We start from the raw sequence: 11,116 nt of genomic DNA, 5'->3' as shown, positions 1-11,116 counted from the left end.
CGACTCTGGAGCTGCGGCTCTTTAGCGCCGCCCTAGTGGCTCTCTGGAGCTTTTTCAAAAATGTGTAAAAATAGAAGAAATTGGGGGGGGAAATTTTTTTTGTTTCATTATGGTTTCTGTAGGAGGACAAACATTACTAATTGTAAGAGAGCCCAGTTTTTATTATGTTTGTTTATGCTTCACTAATAAGAGTATTTGGCGAGCGCCATTTTGTTTTGCGGTCCATGAGCTGTGACGCAACAATTTGTTTACATGTACAACTTTCTCCAATGCTGTCACAGTAAGACGTGTTTTGTGCCACTCCTTCTTTGTCACATTTTGTCCACCAAACTTATTATGCTGTGCCTGAGTTGCACAAAGGTGAGCTTTGTTATTGTTACTGATTTGTTGAAGTGCTAATCAGGCATATTTGGTCAGTGCATGACTGCTAGCTAATTGATGCTAACATGCTATTTAGGCTAGCTGTATGTACATATTGCATCATTATGCCTCATTTGGTATGTATGAAGGTATATTTATTCATCTGTGTATTTAATTTATATTTGCATGTCTCATGATACATTATCTCTATGTGATATTGGCTGCATTTCTGATAGTTGTTTGTGTGCCATGTTGTTACAGACCATGGCAAACGTTACCCAGCTTGCCAAAGATTCATTAGAAGAAGGCAGCCTGCCGTTTCCTATAACTTGGACAAACACATATTTATTTGGCCATTCGAAGACAGTCATTTCCAGGAGTTATCTCACCCTCTGAGAAGCCTCTGTTTTACTGATGTTTTCCAATGTTGTAAAAAATGTATAGAATAAATAATAACGTTACAAAATTTCTGTCAACGAAGATTTGCGTCAGCCTCTGACACAATCATTTTGATAGTAGGCTAATGTAATATAGGCACTTACATAATTTGTTGTCTTCAATATAAGAATTATATATGGTGTTTAATTTTGTGTGGCTCCAGACAGATTTGATTTTGTATTTTTGGTCTAATATGGCTCTTACAACATTTTGGGTTGCCGACCTCTGGGTTAGGCTTTGAATAAACCAACTACTTATCCACAATCACACTTTTTTTTGCATATTCAGGCAATACAGTTTTGTTTCTATAGATAGTATGCCCCCTTCCCACCCTAAAAAAATGTACATGCAAGAGCACCATGCTCATGACTAGATACAATCAGCATTTCCTTTCTTGTGACACTGTTGTCGAAACGCAGTGACTTCGCACACCGTGTCGGCACATCCTGAGCGCCAAACAGCAGAGTTGTGCAAAGCCGACCAATGAAGAAAACTGCTTATTTCAAAGGAGAAAACGGTAAAATAAGATACACTCTTACTGCACGGTGACGCTTTTAATTACTGCTATTAAATTATTTATTTTTTTAATCAGAGTATATCACACCTCTGATTTTTGATTAATCACCATTAGATTACTTGCTTGCATAATTCAAATTAACTTATTAAAATGACCATGAAATTTTGACACTCGAGCAGTTTTACTGTAAAAATGTTATATATGAGCATCTTGAAAATTTAGGGCTATATAAATAAACATTGATTGATTGATTGATTGATTGATTGAAAAACATTTTACTTGATCATTTAATTTCTCAAAATTTGGTAACAGTTTTAGCTCAAGTACATTTGGGGTTTATTTTGAAGTGAAATTTGCAAAAACACCAACAACAGTCTCCTCATCTTGGCGTTTGCATTGGCCTGATCACTGACTTTATCAACCATTCACGGTTGAAGTGAAGGAGCATGTGCAGACGAGCAAAATTGTGTGATTAATCTGTGTTTTGAAATTATTAATGCAATCATTTTTTTGTGATTATTTGCACAAGTTATTGTTTTAAATTGTGCTGTCTGCACAGATGGACCACGCGCATCAAAGTGAAGTCCAGGTTTCGTCCATTGGTTAGACATATTTTTTTAAATATCCATCTTCTGAGGAGTTGAACAGTAAATGTTAATTATCAAAATGACGTCCCTCTGTTGCAGTTGTGGTGAATATAATATGGTGGATGGTGATGATTGCAGGCATAAGCTTGGGTAGGCGACCTTACAGCTTCCACTTCCAAACACATGTATTTCAACATTTATTGGCATTATTTTTGGCTTCACAGGGGCCATACACGTTGGTTTGTGCCCGGTGCAACCCAACATCCCGGTGTACCTTATGGTACTGGGAGTGTCCAGCCTCCTTTCTCTGTGTGTCACCTACTGCAGGTGCGTCTGGGACGGTGGCGTGATGAAGGTTGCGAGCTCGCTCTGCATGACCCTGCTGCATCTCTTTACTTTCTGCTGGTTCATTGCAGGTGTGAACTGAAAATACACACCCTCACGCTGCCAGGATTCTACCTATATTTTGTGCAAAGCTAAACCTTTATTTCTCCAAATATAGACTTATCACCATTTTGTGACCATTGCAGGCACACACTGGACTTACAGTGTCTATCCACCCAGCTCCACACCAGGGGATGCTCAGTACTGCCACAAAACAACCTACCAGTTTGCTTTTGTGGTCACTACAATGATGTGGGGCGCCATGATGCTTACCCTGCTCTGCGGCGGTTGCCTACTCCTGTTCACCTGCTGCACAACAGTAACGGCAAGATGCAGATTGACACCCATCTGCAGTACCTCCTACGGAACTACTTCTCTTCAGGGTGACACTGCGGACGCTGTCTGATAACTAACTCTGGTCCAGGTGTTCGAATATTGAATATGTAGTGGATGTCCCTTATGGGCATCCGTAGTTGTGTATGTATGTTCGGGGCATGCGCAGTTGGTTCAGTAAAATCTACACCACTGAAGTGGACAGCCGTGTGTTTGTGTCACTGATTTCTACATGGTGTCAGAAGTGTCTAAACAACCGCACCAAGTTATTAAATGTGTCAGAGAGGACATATAAAGACTTATGCCGACGGCGAAAGGTAGTGTTTTTGTTTTATTAGTACGATTTAATTAGTTCGTTCCCAAATTAGCTATCACAATGAGTGAAGGCAATGCACCGGCGCTTCCCGCCCATGGAGACAACTTTCAAGTTAGCCCGCCAGAAAAGTTTGACTGCGGAGACGGGAAGAAATGGCCGAGATGGAGCAAAAGATTCGAGAGGTATCGAGTGACGTCAGGACTGGACAAGAAAGGGGACGCTTTCCAGGGCAACACGCTGATGTACTTCATGGGAGAGGATGCGGAGGACATTTTGGATGCTTCTCCATTGACATCGGACCAAAAACAGAACTATGCTGCGGTGATAAAAAGTTTCAGTGATTATTTTGTTGGGAGACACAATGTCATATTCGAGCGCGCGCAGTTTAATGTACGGAAACAGGAGCCTGGTGAGTCGGCAGATAGCTTTATAACAGCAATACATAAACTTTGGAGTGCTTCGGGAGGAGTTAATACGTGACCGCATAGTAGTAGGGATAAGGAATATCGCTCTGTCAGAAAAGTTACAAATTGATGCTGATTTAACTTTACAAAAAGCTATAAGCCATGTTAAACAGTCAGAGGTGGTTAAACAGCAACAGGCTGTGATGCGGGGTGAGTCTCCACAGGCAGAGGAGAGGAGAGAGGTTGATGCTATCTCACGTCCATTTAGAAGACAGGAAATGCAGGGACACAAACAACACGGCCAGGCGAGATCAAGACAAACAGAGACTGTAAGTAGTTCAGAGAGATGTCAGAAATGTGGAAGGGGCCCCCATTACTGGAAGGAGTGCCCAGCTAACAATGCGGAATGCAGGAAGTGCCGCAAACGAGGACATTTTGCCGCTGTGTGTCGTTCCATGCAGCCTGTGCATGAAGTACAGGACGAACTGCAACAGGATTCCCTCTTTATGGGTGAGCTAAGAGGGCAAAACTCAGGCTGGCACACGGACATTGAACTTAATGGAGAGGTAATCTCCTTCAAAATTGACACAGGTGCAGCGGTCACCGCGATCCCCACCAATCTGTATAAATACAGCAGAGATGGCCCCTTGATGCAAACAACCAAGAGACTATATGGCCCCAATAACATTGTACTACAAGTTGCGGGGCAGGTAAAATGTCAGCTTAAGAGTAAAACTGGAACAGTCACCCAGCCCGTGTTCGTGGTGGACTTATTGGTCAGACCCCTACTAGGCCTTCCAGCTGTAGAGGCCCTGCGGCTGGTGGAGCGAGTAGATGAAGTAGAGGATCCAGGGGAAACATTTAAAAACAGGTTTCCCACAGTGTTTGCTGGTCTAGGTAGGCTCGATGGGGACTACAGCATTCGATTGAAGGAGTATGCGAGGCCCTATGCACTCACGACACCACGCAGGGTGCCGATTCCTCTGACAGAGAAAGTAAAGGAGGAGTTAGAGAGGATGGAAAAGATGGGGGTCATTTCGAGGGTAGAAAGGCCAACAGCGTGGTGTGCAGGCATGGTGCCCGTAGTTAAACCTAATGGGAAAATCAGAATCTGTGTGGATCTGACCAGACTTAATGAGGCAGTATGTAGGGAGAGGCACATATTGCCATCAGTAGAGCAATCACTGGCACAGTTAGACGGAGCAAAGGTATTCACCAAGCTGGATGCCCGGTCTGGTTTTTGGCAGATTCCCTTGGCAGAAGAAAGCAGAGGACTTACAACATTTGTAACACCCTGTGGCCGCTTTTGTTTCAATGTCCTACCATTTGGAATTAGCTCAGGGCCAGAACACTTTCAACGCCGCATGTCGCAGCTCTTAGAAGGACTGACAGGGGTTGTTTGTCATGCTGACGACATATTGGTGTGTGGGGTGGACCGGGAACAGCATGATGAGAGGCTGACAGCGGTGCTCTCCAGACTTCAGGATGCTGGGCTCACCCAAAATGAAAAATGTGCATTCGCACAGCCAGAGTTAGTGTTTGTGGGACACAAAATCAGTGGCGAGGGCATAGCACCGGACCTTGAAAAAGTCAGAGCAATCACAGACATGTCTACTCCACAAAATGTAGCAGATGTGAGAAGGTTTCTAGGCATGGCAACATACGTGGGTAAATTTTTGCCTTTTTTCACAGATATAACCAAACCGTTACGAGACTTGTTAGCAAAAGAGAGTGAGTGGGTATGGGGAGAAGTGCAACAGGCCGCATTTGAAAAAGTGAAAAGGGAGCTGGCCTCAGACAGGGTACTGGCACAGTACAGGCCAGGTGCCAAAACAAGAGTGTCCGCAGACGCTTCTTCTTTTGGGCTCGGGGCAGTTCTCACTCAGATGCAAGAGAACAAAGAGTGGCGACCAATAGCATACATGTCACGCAGTCTCTCTGATGCTGAAGAGAGATATGCACAGGTAGAAAAGGAGGCGCTTGCAGTTACATGGGCATGTGAAAGGCTCAGCTCATACCTAATAGGCCTGCAGTTCACCCTAGAAACAGACCACAAGCCACTGTTAGCTCTGTTAGGAACAAAGGCACTGGATGACCTACCTCCGAGAATCCAGCGCTTTCGCCTCAGGCTCCTCAGGTACTCATATCAAATAGTACATGTCCCAGGGAAAGCATTGATAACGGCAGATGCGTTATCACGCGCACCCATCGTGCGCACACTCACAGAAGATGAAAGGGAGCTAGAAGGGGAGGTGAAGGTGTTTGTGGAATCAGTGCAACAGTGCCTACCTGCATCTAAGGCAAAACTACAACAGATTAGAGATGCACAAGAGCAGGACTCCATATGCAGACGGCTTAGAGAGCTATGCAAAAGTGGGTGGCCCAGACAGGAAGAGCTGCCAGAGCAGCTAAAGCCCTACTGGACGTACCAGGGCGAACTATACTGTGCAGGAGGACTTTTAATGAAAGGTCAGAGGATTGTGATTCCTGAAACTATGCAGGCAGAAATGCTGGCCCGTCTGCATGAAGGTCATATGGGTATATCTAAATGCAAAGCAAGAGCAGAGCAGTCAGTGTGGTGGGTGGGCATAACGAGTCAAATCACTAAAATGGTGGCACAGTGTGTAACATGTATTAAAAGCCAATCACAGCATCCTGAGCCCATGATCCCATCAGCACTGCCCCAGCGCCCCTGGCAAAAGGTGGGGGTGGATATGTTTTACCTGAAAGGCAGCTCATATCTGTTAGCAGTGGACTATTATTCGAGATACATTGACATTGAGAAAACCCCAATTACCACATCTAAGGGGATTATCAATACACTTATAGCCATGTTCTGCAGGCACGGAGTCCCAGAGGAGCTACGGAGTGACAATGGTTCTCATCAGCAGAGTTCACAGCCTTCGCCTGAGATTATGACTTTTCGCACGTGACTAGTAGCCCTTACTTCAGCCAGAGTAACGGAGAGGCGGAGAGGGCTGTCAAGACGGTAAAATTGTTGTTACTTAAAGGGAAACTTCGGTTTTTTTCAACCTGGGCCCTGTTTTCATAATTTTTTCTGTATATGTGAGTGCTGGATAAAACATTTTTTGAGGTCGCGCCAGTATTGAGCAGGGCAGGCAGCCTCCAGCCCAGCTAACGCTCGTACACAGGGCAACTGGCTCTCGTCAAAATTCGGCCTATAAACATGCATTTTTTTCACACTGACAGGCTCAGATAGTTACAATGAGTGTCCGACAACATACTAGAAAGGAGAAATTAACGTATGTCTCTACCTTTAGCTGGAGATCGCTGTTTGTTGTGAGCTGTGTCCAAATCTCACCACGCTACAAATCTCGTTCCGAAATCTCGCGATAACTCGCGACAAAACACCGGTGGAAAAACAGTTACCTGACTGAGGTGAAGAGAGACGACTAAACTAAAATAACAGTCTTCGGTAATCCAACAGAAAATCACTTCAGTCATCTCTCTTCACCTCAGTCAGGTAACTGTTTTTCCACCGGTGTTTTGTCGCGAGTTATCGCGAGATTTCGGAACGAGATTTGTAGCGTGGTGAGATTTGGACACAGCTCACAACAAACAGCGATCTCCAGCTAAGAATGAGGAGGACCCATACAGGGCAATGTTAGCATATAGAGTCACACCATTGCACCATGGACTGTCACCAAGCGAGCTCCTGATGGGAAGGCGTCTCCGCTCGCCGCTGCCACAAGCGCCATCCAACCTCAAACCACAGCGGCCTAGAACAAAGGCCTTCGAGAAAAAGGACTATCAGCTGAAATGCACACAGGCTCAGAACTTTGACAGCAGACACCGGGCCACACAAAAGCCCGAGCTGAGGCCTGGACAGTCAGTATGGATATCTCCCTCAAAACAAACAGCTACAGTGATCAGGAAGGCCGACACGCCACGCTCCTGTGGTCGACACTGGAGCAGAGGAGGTGAGGAGAAACAGGGCTCACCTTCAGGCTCTCCCTGAGCCACAGCTCCAGCCACAGTTGGCCCCACAAGAGCCACCAACCCCACAAAAGGAACACAGAACAGAGAGGGAAGCAACACCAGGTACACCAATCAGAGAGCAGGTAACCCAGACACCGAAAGCAAGAGATGCTCCAAGACGGCAGGTAAAGCCACCGGGGTGGCTTAAAGACTATGTCTCGTGAAAGGACAGGACATAACGAAACACATCTTGTGTAATGAAAAAAAAAAGAAAAGAAAAAAGAAAAGGCAATTACTGTTTGACTGTAAGTTGGCAACACTGTTGTTGTTTTGTGTTGTTGTTGTTGTTGTTTTTCTTTCTCAGGGAGAAAAGAGGATGGTAAGGAATTTGTTATGCAATTCTCATACATAATGCCTTTATAGGGTGTTAGGTTGATTTATTATAAATGGTGATGCTTATTTATAAATACATTGCAATGATTGTTCATTCCTTGTTGTACATTGGAGAAGGGGAGATGTAGTGGATGTCCCTTATGGGCATCCGTAGTTGTGTATGTATGTTCGGGGCATGCGCAGTTGGTTCAGTAAAATCTACACCACTGAAGTGGACAGCCGTGTGTGTGTGTCACTGATTTCTACAGAATATATATGCTCTATTTAATACGACAAGTATACAACTGATATTGTTTGTAGTTTTTCAATAATCTGCGTGTAATGTTTATTTCTTTAATAAATTGTGGGAGTCTGACTACACAAAGTGTGAGAAGGAGCATGTCAAATAACATGAGCATCGATCGCATGCTCTTAATATGTACATTCAAAAAAGAATTGTAATTTTGTAATTGTAATTGAATGACATTTAAAAATATATATATATATTGTAAAATACACTTCCTCTAGATGTTTAATTGGGTTCAACTTAGGAACTTTGTCATGATGCTAGCACACGTGAACGCATGGGACACCAACACATCTAGTATCTCAGATGTTTTTAAATAGGATTAAAAAAATAGAGTGGGTTATAGCATAGGTTAATAGGAATAGATTATAAATATAATTAAATAAATGGAAAAGATAGTGGTCCTGTGGCACAAATAGCACAAACATTTTTTTAAAAGGTCACAAAAGGCTATTAAATGTTGTTCTTGTAATACATTGTAATACAATAATTGAATGGTAATACATTGTAATACAATGTATTACCATTCAATTATATGACCACTTCTAATTGCTATAGAGGCTTTGCAGTCACATGGTTTTATCACGTGACTTTGTGTTACGCCGCCATCTTGCCGGTCAACCGGTCAGCTCGTTCCTACGTGTTCGTACAGATTCAGTTTGATTTCTGCGCTACATTTTCACCGATTTCATTCGAATTATGGCTGATTTGCTATCCAATGAAGTTGTGCATTTGGATGAAGAGTCCAAGAAACGTTACAGAGAGAAGTTGAACCTTGTTGGCACAACGGATCCGTACCTTTTACCGAGAAGCATGCTAAAATCACCTGAGCATTTTGCAACAGCCGACCTGCCTGAACTCTCATATCCAGACATTTATAATTACCTCGTCGATTCACCATATCCGTACACTGGAAAGGACCTTAAGGCATACAAAAGTCTGGATGCCTACAAGTATTTTACAGCAGGTTTTGTGCATGATGGGCTGATATGGCAGATTCCAAACAATAATCGATTTCTTCTCATGACCAAGGTAAGGAAAAAGCACACACAGAAGAGCCTACTGTCTGTTTACAAATCCGCGTGGCAGTAACAGTGTGATTGTGAAAAAACTACTGAAGTGATTCTAATGAAAACTCACATTGTTAAGCTTTTTTTTTATTACAAAAGGCATCCTGTTCAAAAATGCTTTTAATTAAAAAACTGTTTCACAAACTTCATATTGCAATTTTCCAATTTTTCTCTATGCATTACATAATTTCAAAAAACTACTATAGACTTTGTGAAACAGTTTTTTAATTAAGCATTTTTGAACAGGAGGCTTTTTGTAATAAAAGATTAGCCTGAAAATGTATCGTATTCAGTTTAAGGATGTGACCAAACAATATTATAAAAAAATTCTATCAAAAATTGCTTTGTAAAAAACTGTTTCCAGGAGCTTCATATTGAAATCTGAGAAATTAATTCCTACAATAAAACAACATTACATAATTTCCAACTATTCAGTATAGAGCTTATGAAACAGTTTCTACAAAAATAATTTTTAGAATTCATGCTTGATAATTCATTTTGGTTTCTTGCTCAAAATGAACCAGGTTTAAATTTTCAGGCTAATTTAATGAATGATTATGAGAACATTTACCAAATGCCAGGTAAAATATACATAAATGGACAGTAAGAGGTCTAGCCTTGTATATTATATCCAAATTAGGGACTGATAATAATATAAGGTATGTCATATTATCTGTTTCAGGTAAAACACTCTCAACGGATGAATGATCCTCCCCTCAGACCTTGGGTAGCAATAGCGAAAGATGGTCAGATCCTGTGCTGCCACTGTACCTGCATGGCTGGATTGGGTGAAACATGTTCACATTCAGCAGCATCCCTGTTCGCCCTGGAGACATTAATACGTATGAAGACAGCCACTCCATGCACATCACTACCTTGTCAGTGGCTGAAACCATCAGCATCGCACATAGAATATGCTGAAGGATGCAATATCGATTTTGCCCGTCCAGCCCAGAAACGAAAGTCAGAAGTTTCAACTCCTGAGGAAAGTGCTGCGAGAAAACTGCTGAATGTTCCTCCACCAACTGAAGAGCAGAAAGCTGCCTTTTACAAGACTTATAAAGATAATAAAGAGATGGGTATGATATTTTCCATCATGGTATACTTTTGTCTTGCGAGTCCAATAACTCTCTCTACATGGATACGGACAGCAGCTAATCCTCTGGTGCCCTCAACATCTAGTGGATTAAGCTGCCTTCTTTTCGAATCTCAGCGTGCACCACATCTTCACCAGCGGGTAGTTGATCATTTTCACAAGGGACAGACTGGGAAATATTGACAAGTGCTGCTGCTGCTGCTGCCAATGCCCTCTCGTGGTCTCTCTTACACTGCTTGAGATTTTGTCTTCTCTCAAAGATCTTCATTGAACATTTGAGTATTCGCTTGTGAGGTGACTGGGTATGCTCAAATATACTTGGCACATAGTCTGGGGATAGTGGATCTTCGCTTTTTGCACCTGAAACAATTAAACAATTACATTATTCATAATGACTGACATAAATAATTAAGCACGTTGTTGATGGGGATGTACCCAGTTCAATTTGTTTTGTAATGGCATTTCATAACTTGACATATTAAAAAACTGAATAGAGTGAAATCATTCAGATACCTGTCTAAGTTGCTACCGTTTTTATTTTTTTCTTATTTTTTCATGATGCCTCATCGGATTGGCTTGAAAACTTTACCAATAAAAAATTTTACCTTGTGCCAATGGCTTGTAAACTTTACCAATGTAGATTTTACCTTGTGCCAAATGAAGTAACAAAAAGCCTCTTGTTCAAAAATGCTTCATTAGAAAAAAATTGTTTCACAATGTCCATCATAATTTTTTTGAAATTTCCTAATGCATTCACTCATGATAATTAATTGTTCAATTCCAATATGAAGCTCAACATTTACATTGATAAAGTTTTCAAGCCAATCAGATGAGGCATCATGAAAAAATAAAAACGGTACCTAGCATCACACAGACAGAGGCGGGGGGGGGGGGGGGGGTGAACTGAAGAAATCATCCCATTCCCTGCCTTGCTGCCTTTCTAAAAATGCACCCAGCATTTACAACAATCATATTTGTATCATTCCATATTGT

At 42.3% G+C, this 11,116-nt stretch overlaps 1 protein-coding gene across 1 annotated transcript; it reads left to right on the top strand.

Annotated features, from left to right (window-relative positions):
• Positions 1 to 282: 282 nt before the first annotated feature.
• LOC133650410 (transmembrane protein 272-like) lies at positions 283 to 2,811 on the top strand. Its single transcript, XM_062047622.1, has 6 exons — positions 283 to 360; positions 1,218 to 1,315; positions 1,875 to 1,917; positions 2,002 to 2,052; positions 2,127 to 2,318; positions 2,433 to 2,811. Exons 3-6 carry the CDS (start codon positions 1,875 to 1,877, stop codon positions 2,690 to 2,692), a joined length of 546 nt encoding a protein of 181 aa, XP_061903606.1. The 5' UTR covers positions 283 to 360; positions 1,218 to 1,315; the 3' UTR covers positions 2,693 to 2,811.
• Positions 2,812 to 11,116: the final 8,305 nt, after the last annotated feature.

Source organism: Entelurus aequoreus, linkage group LG05 (genome assembly GCF_033978785.1).
Source record: "Entelurus aequoreus isolate RoL-2023_Sb linkage group LG05, RoL_Eaeq_v1.1, whole genome shotgun sequence".
Taxonomy (NCBI): domain Eukaryota; kingdom Metazoa; phylum Chordata; class Actinopteri; order Syngnathiformes; family Syngnathidae; genus Entelurus; species Entelurus aequoreus.
The sequence above is the reverse complement of the archived record's forward strand: the minus strand, read 5'-3'. Positions and strand labels throughout refer to the sequence as shown.

Coding starts and splice junctions, on each gene's coding strand:
- LOC133650410 (XM_062047622.1), top strand. CDS start 1,875: ATGGACCACGCGCATCAAAGTGAAGTCCAGGTTTCGTCCATTG. Junction 1,918..2,001: donor AGTCCAGGTTTCGTCCATTG/GTTAGACATATT, acceptor CCTCTGTTGCAG/TTGTGGTGAATATAATATGG. Junction 2,319..2,432: donor TTTCTGCTGGTTCATTGCAG/GTGTGAACTGAA, acceptor TGACCATTGCAG/GCACACACTGGACTTACAGT.